The sequence below is a fragment of the Trichoderma ghanense genome (genome assembly GCF_004382785.1).
Source record: "Trichoderma ghanense strain CCMA-1212 chromosome Unknown scaffold_15, whole genome shotgun sequence".
Taxonomy (NCBI): Eukaryota; Fungi; Ascomycota; class Sordariomycetes; order Hypocreales; family Hypocreaceae; genus Trichoderma; species Trichoderma ghanense.
This window is the reverse complement of record NW_027395678.1, coordinates 411,503-430,525: the sequence shown is the minus strand read 5'-3', so window position 1 is coordinate 430,525 and position 19,023 is coordinate 411,503. Positions and strand designations below refer to the sequence as shown.

The 19,023-nt window shown below is 55.2% G+C and overlaps 3 protein-coding genes across 3 annotated transcripts; 1 reads left to right on the top strand and 2 right to left on the bottom strand.

The window, feature by feature from the left end:
• Nucleotides 1-440: 440 nt before the first annotated feature.
• CCMA1212_009222 (uncharacterized protein) lies at nucleotides 441-1,370 on the top strand (the record flags this gene model as incomplete). Its single annotated transcript, XM_073706314.1, has 1 exon — nucleotides 441-1,370. One exon carries the CDS (start codon nucleotides 441-443, stop codon nucleotides 1,368-1,370), a length of 930 nt encoding a protein of 309 aa, XP_073555298.1.
• A 910-nt stretch (nucleotides 1,371-2,280) lies between these two features.
• CCMA1212_009221 (Rab guanine nucleotide exchange factor sec2) lies at nucleotides 2,281-4,575 on the bottom strand (the record flags this gene model as incomplete). Its single annotated transcript, XM_073706313.1, has 1 exon — nucleotides 2,281-4,575. One exon carries the CDS (start codon nucleotides 4,573-4,575, stop codon nucleotides 2,281-2,283), a length of 2,295 nt encoding a protein of 764 aa, XP_073555299.1.
• Nucleotides 4,576-9,655: 5,080 nt separating this feature from the next.
• On the bottom strand, nucleotides 9,656-18,923 carry CCMA1212_009220 (uncharacterized protein; the record flags this gene model as incomplete). The annotated part of the gene is made up of 5 exons (XM_073706312.1): nucleotides 9,656-14,425; nucleotides 15,039-17,886; nucleotides 17,974-18,044; nucleotides 18,353-18,518; nucleotides 18,919-18,923. The coding sequence occupies 5 exons, from the start codon at nucleotides 18,921-18,923 to the stop codon at nucleotides 9,656-9,658; spliced, it is 7,860 nt and encodes a 2,619-aa protein (XP_073555300.1).
• Nucleotides 18,924-19,023: the final 100 nt, after the last annotated feature.

Sequence of the window (19,023 nt, the reverse complement as noted above, 5' to 3'; positions counted from 1 at the left end):
TAAGGTATGTGGTTCTACAGCTACAACCCGCTGCACGTTGGTCAAATTGCATGCATGCATTTACATGCAAGTGTCAGCGACTAATATCAAAGAGGTTCCCTCTTTAGATTTGGTCGCAATGCCTATTAGGTACGTTGCCTCCCGGCTGCAAGTGCGCAAGAGGCCGGTACGCTCTCTCGATCCCCTTGGCAGACACGTCACTCGAAGCCATTTGACGCACTTCCCGACTGTTACTCCAAGCTCTCCATCATGAGGGCAGCGAGTCATTATGGGGAGCTCATGCAGCCCCTCTTGCATGGGGCCAACACCAAAGGCCTCTCCTCTCTCCTATGTCAACCTTGAGACGTTTACTCTTTCGACGACATCCCACGGCATAGCAGGATCCGACATTGCCGCTATTGCTCATCTGTGATCATACCATCATCCGAACAATCATTACAATGGCAGGCGCTTCCACTCTGTTCCCCTCCACCTTTACTCCCTTTACGGTGCAAACGCAATCTTCCCCTCCCATCTCCATCTGCGGCATTCATTCGTCGGGCTCATCTCCCTCGCTGCCTCCTCTTCTGCTGCTCCACGGGTACCCTCAGTCGCACCATATATGGCACCTGGTTGCTCCCCAGCTCATGTCCCTCTTCTCTGTCGTGATCATGGACATTCGCGGCTACGGTGCTTCATCGAAGCCTGCCAACAACACGGCTCTCTACGCCAAGAGCCACATGGCCAATGACTGTATCGCCGTCATGGACGCTCTTGGTTTTGCTGGCCAACCCTTCTACGTCTGCGGGCATGACCGTGGCGCCCGCATCGCTCACAAGCTGCTTGTTGACCATCCTGCCCGCGTTCTCAAGGCCATCCTCCTCGACATATGCCCTACTCTGGCAATGTACAACTGCACAGATCCAGAGTTCCCAAAGGCCTACTTCCACTGGTATTTCCTCATCCAGAAATTTCCTCTTCCCGAAACGCTCATCAGCGGGGCCCCGCGCCAAGTCACCGAGACGTTCTTGACCGGTGGGGACCTTTCCCGCCTTGCCATGTTTCACACGGATGCCGTGGAAGAGTACGTCAAGTGTATGGAAGACAAGGACTTTGTTCATGCAACATGCCAGGACTACCGCGCGGCCGCTACGCACGACCTCGATGAACAGCGGGATGACTTCGCCAAGGGAAAGCTGATCCAGGCACCGATCAGGGTGTTGCTGGCCAGAGAGGGCATCGTCAGTCGCTTCTTTGACGGGCAGAAGGAGTGGACCAACGTCACGGCGGAGGGCGTGCCGGTCCAAGTCGAAGTTGTTGACTCGGATCACTACATCCCAGAGCGGATCCCAGATGTCGTCGTATCTCACATTCTCGACTTCTTTCCGTGAAAGTCTTCCGGGAAAGCAAATGGCTTTACCAATAACTCGCTTCCAGTGATGACAGGACGTCAGCCCAGACACTTCACATCAGGCACACTCTTTAGAGCAAACAAACATTATCAAGATGCCTATGTTGTTGTTCTAATACATCTATAGCATTAGGTATATGGCTTCCCTCGAGACGAAGCCGCCTACGACGGCAACTCCCCTTCTCCGTCTCCCAGACTCTTCGTGGCCCTTGTATTCTATAATGGCATAGTGAATTGGCAGGTTGACCCAAACGAGCATTTCCAAAATGCGTTCCGTGGTGCGCCCGCTCAACAGTTAAAAGCAGTAGAGGTCAAATAGGCGAGAAAAAGATGGTAAGAAGAGAGAAAAACCGCCAGCAACCGAAAAACAAGGGCCAAATCCGAAGAGAACGAAGAAGTCGTCATGATTGGACAAAAAAAAAAAAAAAAAGAAGGGAACGAAAAAAAAAAGAATTCTGCAAGTGAAGAAAGAAGAACGCAAACCTTGACCGAAGGATGCTCTAGCCCATATTTTGCTGCTTCCTCCCAAAGGCCCTGTATCCGTCGATCAAGTCCAACCCAAAAACGCCAATCATACTTGACCTGTGGTTTTTTGTGTCCTTCTCAGCATTCATATCATTTGCCTCCATTGCCAAAATGCTCGCCAGTCTAACTTGCCTCCTCCCCTTTTATCCCCTTTCCCCTCCGGCCAGTCCTTTCCTTAATTCCGGGCTTTTGTTCGGATGTAGGGCCATGAAGTCAACTCGAAGTTGATCAAAATACATAAAACATTAAGCCATAAGAGGCGACGAAAGCATTACAAAAAATATAGTTGCAAAATAGGGGGAATCTTTCAAAGTCCGCTCTGTGTGCTTTTTGGCGTTTTCCTTTTCCGTTTTCTTCTCGGCATTTCAATTCTCGATGACGGTAGTCGTAGACAGGCGCTTGGTAGCCTCGGATCCAGAGCTGCTGATGGCGTCCAGAGTCAAAGACTGTAAAGAGTAGCGAAGAGGCTTGGTGCCGTCGGTCTGGTCGGGAGGCGTGTGAGGTTCGTCGGTGGACACGCGGCGTCCCAGCTCAAACTCGCTGCCTTCATCATCCTCGACCTCTGAGGGCGGAGCTGTGTCGAAACTGGTGTCGGCAACGGAGGCAGCCTCTTCCTTTTCTGTACATGCATCCTCATCCTTTTCTGTAGATGCAGCCTCTTCTTTATCCGCAGATGCAGCCGCTTCCTTTTCTGTAGATGCATCCTCCTCCTTTTCTGTAGAAGCAGCCTCTTCCTTGTCTGTTGATGCATCAGCAACAGGGTTGGTGAACACATCAGCCTGAGCGTCGACAACCCGCTCCTGGCTGGGCTGGCGGCTGTGCGTGGCTTCTGTGTGCGTCTCTCCATGAGGAACAGGGACGACGCCACCTCCCAGGCGGGCCCAGAACATCTGCTCTCTCAGGCGGACGCTTTCCTCCCACGCCGCCTTTTCGTTCTCTTCATCATCAGCCCGCCAGTATCCATCCTTGACCATACGAAGGAATCCGAGGAACTGGCAGGTGGACCGGACGCGGACAGTGCAGTAGCCGCAGAGAGGGTACCGCTGTGCTGAATCAGCCTCGCTTGTGCGGAAGCGGTAGTTGCGCAGGTATTCTGCGTCTTTGCGAGACTCGCCGCACAAGGCGCAAGGATAGAACTGCGGCTTGGGGACGGGAAGGAAGCTCGGAGTCGCGGGCGGCGCAGGGATGGGTTCGACCACCAGTGAGCCGTCGGCCACGGCCGACAGGACAGTGCGGCGAGCCAGCCACGACAGTCCTGGTGCAGCATCGAGACGAAGCGTGGGCTCAACATCTTCGGTGAGGACGCGCTTGAAGAAGCGGGTCTCCTTGAGCTGAGGAATCGGCGAGGGCGTTGAAGCGGCGCTGGTGGCAGACGCGTTTGCGGATGCGTTGGGAGACTGCGGCGTGCTGGAGTTGCTGCTCTGATTGAGGTTCGAGAAGGCGCTCAACGAAGAGGTGGAGGCGTTTGAAAGGTGTGCGCTCGAAGTTGAGCCACCAAGTCCAATGAATCCGCCAATGGAACCGGCAGAGACACGGCTTCCGGAGCGCTGATGGGAAAGGCGAGCAAGGGCGATGAAGTCATCGTACTCCGCGATATCGGTGCGCAAGACAGGCTGGATCAGGTGCGTAAAGCTGGTCGGGGGAGCCGGAGTTGATTGCGAATCGGCGTTGTGTCTCGAAGGGGACGGCGTCGGCTTCTCGGGAACAGGGTGAGAGTCGTCCTTTGATTCGAGGCCGGGACTTGAGGGAGCCGTGTTGTTGGTCTGATCATCGCGCTCCATCACCATGGTCTCGAGCACCTGCTTCAGCTCGGAAAGCTGCTCCTGCTGCGACTTGAGAAGGCTCTCAGAATCTGCGAGCTGGGCCTTGAGCTGATCATTCTTCTTGGTCAAAACATCATGCTGGAACTGAGCGTCTTCCTTGGCAGCAATGACCATCTTGTTTGCCTCCTCGAAGAGGGCCGTCGTCAGATTCTCCAGCTCCTGCTCAATTTTGCGCTTCTCCTTTTCTGTCTCTATTCGGCTTGTCGTCTCTTCGTCGAGTTTCCGTTGCATAGCCTTCTTCTCAGCCTGCCAGGCTTTGCGCTCGTTCTCGAGCGTCGATCTGCGAATCCAGACATCGCCGGCCATCATCTCGCGCTGGGCGGCAAGCTGAGCCTCCAGGTCGCGGATGCGGTCGTGTGACGTCTCCAGCTCGTGACGGGTTGCTGACAGGGTATCATCGAGCGCGGTCTGGTGGTTGATGGCGTTGATGAGTTTTGTGCTGAGCGTCGCAACTTCGTCGCTGAGGCCGGGATGCTGAGAAATGGTAGAAGCGCCATCGCCGTCACTGCTGTTGAGATCTGGATGCGCAGTCGAGGGCCTTTGGCCGTTGCTGGACGAGCTGGCGGTCCTCATTCGGGGATCGGGTAGTGTGCTCATCTCGTGGCTGGGGAAATATGAGGCAGCCTTGGATGCGAATGATATTATGGGCAGATTCGAGACTGACGGCGACTTGGGCGGCGGTCGAGGCCGGTATGATTGAGACGACTCGTCAACGGAGCTCGCAACTGTTGATATTGACCGGAGATGGCTGAGGGATCTGGCTGAAGATGGAAAGTGCTGAGACCAGCCGGCGACGTGAATAAAGCTGTGGAATAAGCTGTTAGTGGACTGTTCCATTGCCTGCCTCGCATCGTGAAGGAGCAGAGAGACAATCGTGTCGCGCACCCAAGAAGGGGGAATGAAGGAAGGGAGGAAGGAAGGAAGAGAGAGAACAGTCGAGGGTGTTGGATACGGGTAAGATAAGGCAAAGGCTAAATGTGGAGGGCATAGCATCAAACTCAAAAGTTTAGTCTCCCCATCACATTTCGATAATCGAAATTCAAAAATCGATTATCATAAAACGGGAAAGACAAAACAGCTCGAGAAATGATGCGAGAGGGGCGGCGCGACAAGGGAAAGAGGGACGATGCATGCAGGTATGACGTACGAATCCATAGTTGCAACTTCCTCCAAGTCCAAGGTCTGGTTGAGCCGCGTCTCTCCTTCCTTCTCAGTTCTTCTCTCTGGGTCGGTAGTTTCGGCAGGCGATGCCGTCACTAGTATCGCCGTCGGTTATCTTGCGTATTCGTGTTCGCTCTGTCGTTATCTGCTGGTTGCTCAAGAGGAAAGAAGACGAATGGTAGAGGATAGGTGGATGGGTTATCCCGTCGTGGAGGAGGGAATGGGAAAAGAGAAGTAGAAGAAGGGTGGGTGTGATTAGAAGGCGAATCGATAAGGAGGAGGTGGAAGGAGGAGAAGAAGAAGAAGAAGACGTTGGCTTCGAATACGGGCAGAAGATCGAACAAGCTAGAGTCCAGCACTGGCTTGCCGCTGGCCGCAATCGGGATAATTAAAAGCTTCTAAGGTTGCGAAGAGGTATGGTATGGTATAGTGTACAGTAGGTAGAGGGGGCGTATAACGGTGAGGATGTACTCGGTAGGTATCGAAAAGAGACGGAATCCAAAAGGAAAGCAAAGAGAAAGAAGAAGAAGAAGAAGAAGAAGGCGAAAAATGGCGCCAGCGTTAGCTGTGTGGCGTCGAACGCGCGCAGAATGGGTTTGCGGACGCCCGAATTGGGAAAGAAAAATAGTGAGCGAAGGACGGGATCTGATAGGCAAAGATCCAACAGAGAGCGACAGGAGACAGGAAGAGACGGAAGAGCCGACTGGGCGATTCTGCGGCTTGGGATTGACAAGACCAGAAGGAAACTTGAAAATCAAGGAACAGAGAGAGAGCCCAGAGGCGGCGTCGTCGGGAGCCGGATTACGGAGGAGAGAGAATAATAAAGGAGGTCGGTCGGAAAAAGGAAGCGCGGCACACGCTATGCAAGGTAAGGTAGAGAGGCAAAGGCAAGATTTGGCAGCGCACAAGCCAAGGATGTGCAATAAAAGGCCGGGCGTGGAAAGGGTGCTGGGTGCCGAAAAAAAAGGGTCTAGGGCGCGCGTATACGAGTACGGCGCTGCGTCTCTGGGATCCTTGCTGGCGTCTGGCCGGGTCTCGAATTCAAAGATTTCGCCTGCAAAGGGACGAAAGACGAGAAGTCGATATTGGAGTTGGTTGAGCCGCAAATTCTAGAGGCCGAGAAGCGTGTAAGATGGGCGAGACGGGGACAGATGGGAGGAACGGCTCTGGAACGGCTTTGTGAGGGGTGGTTTGGGGGATGGGAGGGAGTGAGGAGGGAACGGGCGAATAGCCTTGCGCTCTCGCTCTGCCCAGCCTCGAATGGCGTCGTTTCCTTTGCGCGGGAGGCGAGAAAAGGCGCCCCCCGAGAACAGGTTGTTTCCTGGGGGCTACCTATCAGGTACTACGGCCTTCTGCCTGGGAGAAGCGGCCTGGGACAGCGGCAGCGCCACGCTTCGAGCATCCGCTTCCGCCCAATGGCGTGGGCTGTCTGGACGAGGCCGGTGGCGGAGTGTCACTCGGCAGAATTCGATACCCCGGTCCAGCTGCATGTAAGTAGGTACATACAAGCAAGCAAGCAAGCACTTCTCTGGGGGTTCCTGTTGGCGAGGCCGTGCCGAAGTTGAAGAGGAGAAGACTACATACGATGACGGTGATGATGGGAGAAGCGGGAAAAACGGAGCTGGGGATGCCGATGATGTGAGACGGAATTGGACGTGATGGTAGACGGCGTTTTCCAAGCAAGAGGGTGCGCTTTCCGAGATGGTCTATCCGTCTGCATGTACCATGTCGACTATATACGGGACTCGGACGACTGCCCTTGATGACCATGTATGATGACCATGCTATGGACGATTTGGTATGTTGACGTGATGCCCAATGCACGCACGCACACACAGCACGCAACTCACATACGTCAATCGAAAGGGGACCAAGGCGATCTGGAGCTGTTTGCCAGGTTCAGGCGCCTCCTTCTCCTCACTCCCACTTGGTCCTTTGGTTGGCCTCTGGCTGGGTCAAAGGGCGGGTTTGGCCTAGCTGGTGGAGAATTCGATGCACGAGGCACATGGATGTCTTTCGTCGTACATACAAGATAACCGGGGGAGACAAGTGTGGAACAGGGAGAGGCGAGTCAAGGGATCGCGCGTTTGCAGGCAGGGCCCCCAGCTGTTCTGTAGTTGTATGTATACAATCCGTAGCTGGAGGCTTTGACAGCTGTGTTTGACCTGTTTGAAATGTGCTTCGTAGTGCTTCCAGTTTGTTGGTGAATCACAGAGCCAAAGAGAACGTACGGGTCAAGATCAGGATGAGGCTGTCAGGGGATAGCCTACGGAGATGCTTATTCCTCGAGGCGAAGGAAGAAGGGGAAGCGGGAGAATGTGATGTGCTTTCGCTACTGCAGATGCGAGAGTGCTCGGGAAGGTACGCTGCTTTCTCAAAGTATCCGTTCCTGTACTTTTGCTGCGACGCTCCCCGATAACCCTAACCCGGAATAGGAAGTACTTTCCAAAAGCAGATGTCGTTCCGTACCATGTCGCCGGGCCGAGAGACGAAGGTCTTTCCGCCTCTCTCCTGACTGATACAGTACTGTATTCCTTGATTTCTGATCTACCAGTATACGCTCGACATGTCTTGGCTCGTCTTCCGTTGGAAAATCTCCTTGACATCAGTTGATGCTCTTCTTTTTTTTTCCCTATCAAATCACGAGCTGGACAAAAGCTGGACACTAATGACGAACGGCTGACGCTAGGGCCCGCTCCCGTACGCATCTCCAGTTCGTACAGTACCTGTACATAGGTACTTTATCCGCAAGGCGCTTTACAGCTAGCGCTCCGTATTCGCACATGTATCCTGTATGTACACAGCCGGGGCGCGGGTCCTGGCCGCAGGTCATTGTCCGTTTCCTCTTTCCTCTTTGTCTTTATGACTTGTCTTGCATTCCATCTTCATTCTTTATATCTCTCACTGCCCCCCTTGCAAGAGCCTTGAAGTAACCTGACGGGCGGCTAAAGAGGCCAAGTCTCGAGTGCAATTGCCGGCAAATACTTTAGTATACCTTAGTACATGGGTGAGTACAAGTACAGGTAAGCAAGTACCTGCAGCCATTTAAAAGGGAGCGTCTCGCGCATGCAGCACGTCACATGGACTCCAGCAGGTACGAGTACCTCGGTCTCCATAATGATACATGTGCAGCCTCACTGCTCCTTGCAGCGCGTACAGATACAGCGCATCCAGGCCCTGTAGAAGCGCGTCAGGTGTTCAGCTACCGGGGGGTTCTAGGCTGACCCGCCTCCAGCCTGCTGCAACTTGGACTCCGATAGCTCCAGCTCCAGCTCCAGCAATCTTCCAATCTTCCCTTTTGCCCCTCTCCGCTTTGCAGTAGATACAAACGCTTCAAGTCGTTAGCTGGCTTACAAGGCACCTCAAGCCGTTGAGGCTTCAACCACGGAGCTAACGATACAAAGTGTCTGTTTGTGCCCAGTGTCTCTTGCTTCCGAGTACATGTATTCTGCTTCATGTCTCGAGTTGTCCGTCTCTGATGCCTCGATTCTCCTTGCCTTTGAACAACGCATCAGACACGCATACCATCGTCACCCAACAAGAGCTGGACTGGCCGCTAGACGAACCCTTCGATCCAGCATATTCTCGTTCATTCAACCCGGCCCCAATGAATACCTAGTAGCCAGAAGAAGCCACTCAACCGGCATCAAAGCCTCACAGCATCAATCAGCAAAAGGCCCCGTCCCCTCCCCCGCTGCGACCCAACCGCCCAAACCGCCACACCTGCTTCCTTCGTAAAGCTTTATTGTCTCTGAGCCAACGCGTCTCCATCAATAAAAAGAGGCATCATCCATCCAGGGCACCGGCACCGTCCACTAGAGAAGCAGGTGATGGCAAATCTTCAAGTAGTCTTACTCGTGCGTGGTCCCTTGCATCTAGTAGGAGGACTCTTTGTTCGCTATCAACAATTCGATACTGCCAGATTGGGGTTCCGTCTCTCTCAGCGCCGTCGATGAACATGAGCCCGCTACCTGAAACCTGACGAGGGTCGCCAGGCTCATTGCGCGCCCCGTCTCGTATCACGTCAGTAGCCGGGATGAGGCCTCGTCACTGGGATACATATGTACATCACATCGGACCTAAGTACTAGGTAGGTACCTATGAATCCCTCGGATTACGAGCACGATCACACGTAGCAGCACAAAGCTCCATCATTTGCTGCGGAGCATACCTACTGAAGCTATTAGGCAGATACTTACCTTTCACGAGCGTGACAATACAAGCTCGTATCTCTACAGAATAACTCGTAATACGGACACATACGTAGTAGCATATCTGCTGTAGGATGCCATCACTTAAGCTTCCAAACCAATATAAACGCGACGGCAATGTGCAGGTGGCTCTGGCTCTGGCTCTGTTGGCTCACTGATAACGCCGGTTAGAGACAAAGCGGATGGTGGAAGAGAACAACCATGTCGAATACTATTATCGCAATCTGCTATACACATCGTGTCCCACGTGTGTAATCTACATGGTTGACAATTGAACATAAAACTCGACTTCCACAGCCGTCTTGTGGCACTGATATCCCTTGCAAAATCGCTCACTCGCTCGCTCGCTTTCGCAGCAATACATATGAACAAATATATGAACAAATGAAAGTGCATGGGGGTATCTGAAATGACACGTGTGCTGCGGTTCGACAAACAAGTATCGAGATGAACAGAGGAACAACAACGAAAACACCACTCTTCCACATCGTATCATGTATATACTGGGGCCCATATCGACAACGAGCAACCTAGAAACTCCTTCATCAATCTTCCTTCCAATCTGCAAATTCCGGCTCGCCAAACGGATTCCATTCTTGTCCGGGATAGCTCGTTGCGCTCATTTTGGGCTCAAGGTCCTCTGGCTCGTAGTAAATCTTCTCCTCCTGTGATGCCAGTCTTATCGCTCGCTTTCGTGCTTCTTCAGTGTCTTCTAGTTCGGCCACCACACCGGTGCTTGCCGGCGGCAAGCCCGGGTTGGTCTCCGCCGCTCTTGAGCTTTCTGCCTCTTCCTTGGGAACTGTTTGCGAGCCGCCAGGCGCCTCGTTGCTATTATTCGTACCGCTGGGCACCGCCTTGGGCGTAGCGTCGTAAAGATTCTCCTCCGCCAATTGCCGAGCCTTCTCTACATCTATGCCAAGATTCGATGCCGGAGTCGGATCAGCCGTCACATCCAACTTGGGCTCGGGCTTCATGCCAGGCTTCTGATCGGCTCTAACCGACACAGCTGGGCTTCGTGGAGCAGACCGAGTGTCGTCCACAACAGACAAATTCCCACTTTCGGACGGCTGTGGGCTTCCCGGATGCGAGGCTCCGAGGTTGCTACCCAGATCACTGGTGGGCCGCGGCTCAACTCTACCGGTACGACTATCTTGAGAGCTGTGTCTGTTGTGCTGACTCAACTGCGTATTGAACGAGTCGGTGCTGCGGGCATCACGGTAGTCGGCCCGTGAATCAGATGGAGCCCTCGCATGAGCAGACGTCTCGTTCGGCAGAGACACCGAGACCGGGCCTTGAGCCATTCGAGGGGGTGGCGATTGGAAAGTCTGGAGCTGGTGGTGGGACATGAGAGGAGGATGGCCACCCTGCCATTGCTGCTGTTGCTGTAAATGTGAATGAGGATGAGGGTGTTGCTGCAATGGGTGCAGTTGCTGTGGCAGGGGAGCAAACTGGCCGTGCGGCATCTGACGTCGAAGGTTCTGATGGTATGGCGAGGGCACCACAATACCCTCGCCATGTACCGCCGCATATCCCCGGGGAATAGGCACGGTCTCATAACGCGGCTCCGATGAGCGAGTCTGATCTCGAGGCGGTGCACTCTGCTGTGAAGGTCCAGGAGACATCGTCTTGGCTCTTGGAAGATTGGGTGGCTGTCCAGATGGGTGCATGTATTGGCCATTGGTAGGCATAGCATCGAGCCGTGACCCCTGTAGTTGTCCAGGCTGCTGCTGGTATCCTTGAGGATGAGGCTGGGGGCCCAGATTCTGAAACTGCTCGGGAGAAGGTTGAACGCTGCCCTGATTTGGCGTACTCTCCACCTGTTTGGACGCCCGCCTGAGAGCACCAAGCAGCTTGTTGCCCCTGATCTTGTCCGCCACAGCAGTCTTGTTCTGGCCCGGGTTCGGGCTCTGTTGCTGTGGATACTGCTGCTGTTGCAGCGGCTGCTGGGTCCTCTGGGACATTTGCTCCGTCATTCGATTTTTGAGTCCTTTCCAACGGGATGCTTGGCCGTCTTTCTGTTGTGTTGCAGCCTCTGGGGGTTGTGTATTCGCTCGCCCGAATGGCACAGGAAATCCTGGGGCCAGGTGTTGCGGCCTAGATTGAACTGGATGCATAGGTGTCGAAGTCTCTGAGGCAACAGACGCATTAGATAGGCTCACCGAAGGTGGATATCGAGGCTGCAGCTGTTGTGGTGCCTGTGTACTGGTAAGCAGGGGCGATGCCGAAGTAGAAAAGTTCCGCTGTCCTGCTGTGTCAACAAGCTGCTGCTGAGTCTCAGATCTGGTGTGGGACCCAGGAGTAGCCGGCGGCTCAGCGTTCTGCGTGTCCGGCAACTTAACGGTCGCCAAAGCTGGCGAATGTAGCTGTTGATGTTGAGACACTGGCGTTGCGGCCTTGCTCGACACCTGAGACTTTGCAACTTGCGGCGAAGGCTCCGGGGATAGAGTCACGCTGCCTTCGGTTTGATGCACGGAGCTTCCTCCCTGCAGAACAGACTTGGCATCGGATCTCTCGCGGAGAGAAGAAACAGATGGGAAAGAGTGGACCGACGGTGGCACATCGTTGGACACAGCGTGGTGGATGACAGAACGGCCAACAGCAAGGTCAGCATCCGAGGCCAGAGGGGGTGCTTCAGGAGGAGGGGTGATCAAGACGCCCTCGACAATCTCGTCATGCTCCGGAGTATGGCTTTGTGGTGGAACGGGGGCTTGCTCTTCAGTCTTGGAGGTGGATACAATGGATATGTCCGGGGATACCGTCTGTGATCTCAGCACATCTTCTTCGCTCACATCATCCCCCTTCACAGGCAGGGGCGGAACTTTCTCCTGGAAGACGAACTCTTGAGGCCTAGGAGTCTTTTCCTCCGTCATAGAACCCACTTGGGACGCGGGCGACGTCTCCAAGTCGACGTTTCCAGAAACCCTCTGGTCCTCCGCCGCAGCAGAGTTCACGGCCTGTGGGCCTGTTTGGGGGATATTGGCACGAGCCACCGGGGTTGCGGTCGAAAGCGGCAGCTGGTGATTTCCAGCCTTCTGTCGTCCGGCATCCAGAGCCATGATTTGTGATGGCGGCGTGGATTGCGGCAACGCAAATCCCGGCGAGGCTGCCAATATCTGCTGACCTCCAGTTGCAGGCAAGGCCTTTGAATCACCAAACGATCTCTGCGCAGGCTGCTCGAGCGCATATTGCTGCTGCTGCTGCTGCTGCTGCTTCTCCTCCTCCTCGCGGCCGTAGTTCTGAAACGATTCCTCAAACCCTAGGCTCGACATGGACCCTAGCTGATCTGAAGCAAAATCCAAAGAGGGTAGTTGAATGGACGGTCGAGAAACTGTGGCTGCCTGGTTCTGAATCTGGGGGTCTTGCCTGCGGTCGCCGGTCTGCTGCCTGGGTATCGCGCCCAGTGAAGCACGATCCTGGCGTGAGCGAGAGAATAGGCCCGTGATTCCGGATGCTTTGGCAATATCGGATATCCGTCTCTTATGCGTAGCCCCTCCTTCTCGGCCATCCCCAGGAGACTCAAAGGCGGAGTTCGAAGTTGATGAGCGAGAGAAATTGCCAGGTCCTATTCTGAACTGTCCAGCACCAAAGAAGGCGCGCTTACGCTCTTCGCGAGGATCAGCGGGCGGCTCGCCACCAGCAGATCGTGTATCTCGCTGGCGCGCTTGGTTGATCGTGTCTTCTTCCCTCCGAATCGCCTGTTCGGTTGATGAAGGACGACCGGAGAGGCCAAGGAGACTGGCCCGCTTCTTCCTGCGATCAGCAGTATCCTCCATGGCCACACTACTTTCTGAAACCTCATCCCCCCGAAGCTGCAAGGAGGGAGGTCTCACTTCAGTGACAGAGCCTCGGCGTTCTCTCGAAGTTGCTCTCGCAAGCCGGGTTCCAATCTCCTTGAATATGCCCGAGTTTCTCCTACGTCCACGATCGTCTGACTCCGGCCCCCCTTGTTGCTGTGTCGGAGCAGCTATTCCCTCTCTAGCCGGGCGATTTTGCATTTGGGGCGGGAATCCTTGGCCTCGGTTATGTTGCCGTGGATCTTGCCCTTGGGATAGCTGAAAGAGCTCGGGATAGCGTCGAGCAGACGACGGAGGCACATCGCTTCTGAATCGAGCGGGCGGACCCTGGGGGGCAGACACTGGGGCGGCCGGGAATTCCAATCCAAGCTCCTTGTCATAGCCATAGTAGGCATTCTGCTGAGCAAAGTCTGTGCCAGAGCGCTTTTTGGTGAGGTGAAGTGGCTCGGCCAGGTGGCTCTCTTCGAGCTTCCACGGGCCCGCAGGAGGGAGTTTCTGGACCAAGCTACCTAGCATAGGCGCGGCCGGGACAAAATGGGGTCCAGGATCACCGGGATACTGCTGCCTGTGTTGCAGCTGTTGCCCTGGCTGCTGAGGCGGTTGAGGTTGCTGAGGCTGTTGTGGATGAGGATGATGGGGATGATGGGGACGATGGGGATGGCCTGCGTTGGTAGGTTGTTGCGGGCCAAATGCCGTTTCTGCACCCGCCACTGCCTCTGAAGCATGCTTCGAGGCATCAACGGCACCAACAGGAGAGAAGAAAGGGGCGTTAATGTCAGCACCATCACCTCCTAAGCCGCCGAAATCCTCATCGTCGTCGTCGTCTAGGGCAAAGCGTTCAGAAGCCCTCCGTGCCTTTGATTTTGTGCCAAACGTCGAGCCCCTCCTGATTGGCGGCAAGCCGATAAAAGACGAGTTGCGCTTTGGCGCACCCGACCCGTCCAGGGGTTGACTCTCAATTTGGGCTTGGCCTTGAGTTTGAGTTTGTGGCTGGCCCGCGTGATGGTTGGCTCCATGGCCAATTGCAGGACCGGAGCTGGCACTCACCATTGCTCTGAATGACGGGGACATTCTGTTGGCCTGGCTCCGTTCGCCCTGATGCTGAACCATGACCCAATCATCCGGCGTCACCGTATCCGGACTCAAGTCAGAGAGTCTTTGGCCGGTAGAGAACATGTTCTCTCCTTGTTCTGCTGACGCATGAGGCCCGTGGAGGAAATCGTTGCCGATGAGTAATTCGCCTGGTCTGACGTGTTCCTCGCCAGGCTGCGTCACGGCTGACGGGTCGGGGTCTGGCGTGTCATTCGAGACACTCCACGGAAAGGCGGATCCGGGGCCAGATGCAGCATCCAAGGGGGAGACCGGGGACGGGTCGGGCAGCTGTGGCGGTGTCGTGGAGATGTCATCGCTGGAATGTGGGGCAGGGTCGTCTTCTCGAGGCTTTGGTTCGAGGCTAAACCGCCAGGTCGATCGTCGCTGTGCTTTGTTTGGGGTCGGATGGTCCGGGGAGATGATATCAACCTAGTTGGTGAGAGACGAAGCGGGTTAACATTTATTCGTCATATCATGATGAGCTCCAAAAAAAAAGGGAAAAAAAACAGAAAAAANAAAAAAAAAAAAAAAAAAAGAAGAAGAAAAAAAAAAGGAATAGGAGACTCCCCTGGATAGTTGGTATCGGAGAGGGGGGGCGTGCGTGTGGATGGGTGTATGTGTATGTATGTGCGTATGTATAGGTGGGTTGGATGAGAAAAGAGGAATGGAGAGGGTGTTCCTGGGGAGGATGGGGTATGTGAGGGAACAATGGGGAAGAGAGGGGGACAGAATTTGTGTTCGTGTTTGCCGCGTAATTCCTATCTTCATAGACATGCCACCGTCACATCATGATGCCCCAATTTCTAGTCCTGAGTCAAGGAAGGGCGGGTACACAAGATATCTCCATTCTCGGAGCATCATTCAAGACAACCGATTCGTAGCAGGAAGATGAATAAGAGTATCCAGGGAGAAGGAGGCGACAAGGAGAAGAGGAAGAGAGAGAAAAAGAAAAAGTATTATTCTGTCGAGGCAATGAAGAGGAAAGAGAAGGGCCCACTCACTGCGAGTAGGGTCTGGAGAGAAAAATCAATCAATGAAATACCTTGTCCCCGCTTCCGCGCAGTTTGCTTTTGCCCTTGCTCAACAGTCCCTTGCCCATCTTTCCAGCTGAATGCATAAACTCCTTGCTCTTGGTGCCGATCTGGTTGCCGGAATGGCCAAACGCACTGCCAGACATCTGGGATGGCATCGACAGTCCACCAAGCCTCGAGCGGCCACCACCGCCTCCGCTACCACCACCTCCACCGCCTCCGATTTGTGGCACAGACGTGCTGGGTGAGCTGGCATTGAGATACTGCTGGTAATAGGGCTGCTGCTGGCTCGAGGGTTGAGACCCTGCCGGCAAGGAGGCGTTGTTAATCGCTTGAGATGTCAGGTGGCCTCCCGGAGCAGAGATGGATGCCGAAAGCTCGGGATGCTCCGTGGTCATATAAAGAAGCCAGCTCTGGAGGCCGGAGTCTCTTGCAGCCAAAGCCTGACGTGCTTCATTGTATTTTGCGATCCTCTCTGCGGGCGTCGACAGCCCCATGACTTCTCGGAAGCTCATGGCTTTGGTCTGTGCATGCGGGTTTGGATTAGGGGCAGGGGCTTGTGGAGCCGGCACGGATGCTGCAGAAGTCGGTGAAGACACGGCCGGGTGAGATTCCGGGGGCGGAGGTGGAGTTCCTGTCACCAAGCTGACGGCACCCCGCTCTGCGAGCAGCTTTTCGTCGGCAATGGACAAGCGCGCCTGGTCGCGGGCCGTGGTAGAAGGCCTGTCGCTCTTCACCGAGATAGATACCGGAGAAGGAGGCTCGGGAAGCGACGAATCGTGTCCTGGCAGAGCGCCCGATGTCTGCAGCACCAGAGCACCCGAGCCGGATCCCGTCGCAGTTGGTGGTGCCTGCGACAGCTGAGAAACAGGGCTATGGCTACGAGATTCGTTACCCAAGTTCGTCACAGACGGCTCAGACGGTTTCGGATGAAGCGCGGCAGCAGAGGAGCCATCGCCCGTTGCCTGAGCCGGAGTCGTGGGAGTGGGAGTGCGGTGTTCCTCTTCAGCCTCCCATGAGAATCTGCGTCTAAGAGATGATGGCGGTTGCTGTTCATCTTGCTGTTGTGGCTGATCTTGGAGCACTTGCTGAGACTGCTGAGGAGACAAGATAGAATCAAACGTAACCGTAGTTGCTGCCGGTGGCGGAGGCGTGGGGTTGGTAGCCAACTGCAGTCCCGGCTGGGCTGAATGAGCAGGATCCGTCTCCAGAGCCGACGGTGTCCTCTGCTGGTCCTCAGGCGGCGGCGGCACCGGCGTGTTTTCATGATCCAGGCCCGAACCTTCCGCGGTGTCTGCCCAGTAGCTGTCATAGTCCATCAGCGTATAGCTGCTCTCTCTGACGGCGCTGCGGTGCTCCGGAGGGTGCAGCTGAGGGCCGTCGCTAAGCTTGACCTCGGCAGGAGTCGCGCCAGAGGGGCTGAGAGTCCGCATAATCTCATCACTAAGTACGTCGCTCTCCTTCACGGGGCTGTCCTTCAGAGGAGACGATTCGGCCGTGCTGTAAGTCTGCACTCTTTGGAACGATTGAGGCCTATCCAAGTCAGGCAACGTTTCTCCTCTGCCAGGCTGAAGAGGCTCCGTGGGGGTGATTTTGGTGCCTTGCGAGTCAAACAAGGGATCTGCAGCGTGCGTTTCATGGGGGCTGGGAGTTCGCAAAGGGGGAATGTCCGGAAGATTCCTGCCAGGAAACAGGTTGTTGGGCTGAGAGAGAGGCGCGCCTCCTGGCGCTTCGGAGTGATCTTCGTCCTCGGCCGGCACTGGAGGGGCCTGCCAACGCGACTGATTCGCACTTGGGATGTCGGGGCTAGATTCAATCACTGGAGGAATGCTGGGCGCATCTCTGCTCGTGGAAGAAGAGAATAGATCAGCGCCAAAGGCTGACATGCGAGCAAGGTCCGGCAGCTTGGGGCTAACAGACATTCGCCCGCGGTCAATCCCAGCTTGAGACTCGATATCCAGGCGAGCAGCTTGATTGTCGGGCTGGTCAGCATGGAGGGAATCGTAGTCTCTTTCCCAAGTGTCACGTCTATCCGCGCCGGACAGGGGCTGGGGAGCAGATTCCGAGAAGTGTTCACCTCCAATGGTTGGGGGTATAACTTGAGCCGGTGCTAAAAGCGCGTGCTCGTTATCATCGTCAAGCCGACTGTAGTTATCGGGCGAGTAGATGATGGAGAGAGGTTGGTCTGCAGGCGGTGCTGGTGGTGCCGAGATCTGAGGCGACAAAGAGCGGTTGCCAACTGGAGGCGTGGGCGTGGGCGTGGGCGTGGGCGTGGGCGTGGGCTTTATAGAGCGCTCAAAGCTGGAGGACCGTGACACATCGTAGCCGCCGGGAGCTTCTTGTTGTTGCTGATCTTGTTGCAGCATCTGCGAAGGTAGCTGGGCAATACCGGCTAGCGACAGGTTGCTATCGCCGTCGCGCCCCTGGGAGGCGGTCACAGACTGCGGTGATACAGCATGGCCGCTGGCAATGGACTCGGAGGCGCTGCGAATCGAGACGTCTGATACGTCGGGAGAAGAAACTCCTATCCGCAGTGGCTGGCCGGCTGGCGGTGTTACAGCGGTAGGTTGCTGCTGTTGCTGTTGTTGCTGGACCTGTGTTCGCAGCGACGGCAGCGCGCTCAGACTCGACGCTGGGCTGGGAGTATTGTGACGGGAGTGTAGCAGGTCGGTGCCGGAGAAGGTGCGCAGCGAAGGGTTGATTGGCGGAGGCGGCACAGGCTCTTGGTCAGACTCTTGGTCGAACTCATCAGCTCCCCAGTCGTCGCCGTCATAGTTCTGGACCTTGGCCTCGACCCATTTCCTCGTCTTCTTCCGGCTCACGTTGACTTGATAGGTCGTCGGCTGAGTCTGCGCGCTTCTGCAAAATCAAAAGCATGTCAGTCCACAAGATACCAACCAACGTGATGCCGAGGGAGAGATGCGGGAGCGGGGAGAGCAGCCGTACAGAGACGTTTGGGCACGTTTCACCGGGTTATTGTACGAGTCCTCCATTGTGCCGTCGTGACGATGCGAAACCTTCGAATTTGTTCTATATCAGAGCATGCTTCCGCAGACGGAATGCTGGTCTTTCCCCGCGTCCAGGCGGAGAGCTGGTGCAAACGACTGCTATTGCCTTTCCCTCTGCGAAATGCAGGCGATGGCACAGAAGGAGAATTGAAGACGGAGCGGACTTTGCGATTGCGAAAATTACGTGGTGGTCTGGAGCGGAGAAGCTGGTCGGCGAAGAGGATGGCGTAACAAAGGTCCAGCTGAGTACTCCAAGAGATAACGCTGGCGAGTGCAGATTAATTTGTCACGGCGAGAGACAGACAAGCGCTGCGAACCCGAGTAAGAAAATCAAAGGTCACAGGGTTTCGGTGAGGAGGAGGAGGAGGAGGAGGAGGAGGAGAGAGGAAGCGCGCGGATCGTCGTGGCAGTTCAAGGCCAATGCTCTTGCCTAGTACGAAATACCAGGAGGCAGGTGATATAGATGGTACGAAGTGCTTCGTACTTTCCCTTCGTTAAAATGCAGCAAGTGCAGCGGCCCTTTGGGGAAAGGAAAGGAAGGAAGGAGGAGCCTTGAAAGTGGAAAACAAAAAAAATGGCTGGCGCGTCCGAACGGTGTGGCTGGTGAGCCGGGAGCCGTTCAGGCAGGGTACAGGCATGAAGTACGTACGAAGGATTATAGGCTTGAAGGGGAGAAGAGAGCCGCATGAAGGGGTATCTCGAACTCGAACGGTGCTGAACAAGGGGTTCTACTAGGTGCAGAACCGCCCCAGCAGGGACTACGTCAACAAGCCCATTCCTGTTGATGTTGGTCTCTTCTTGTTCTAACTTGAAGTGTTCCAAGTACTTCTACTGTACCTGTAGAGACTGTGGCTATGCTCCTTTACCTTAGCCGTTGGCCCACCTCATGGCCAAGGTACCCTCGCCGAGGCCAATACGAAGTATCTCCCCCATACCGCCAGCCCTGCGCAGCGACTTGTGGCCGCTGTCCCGCCCGCAAGTGGACTTG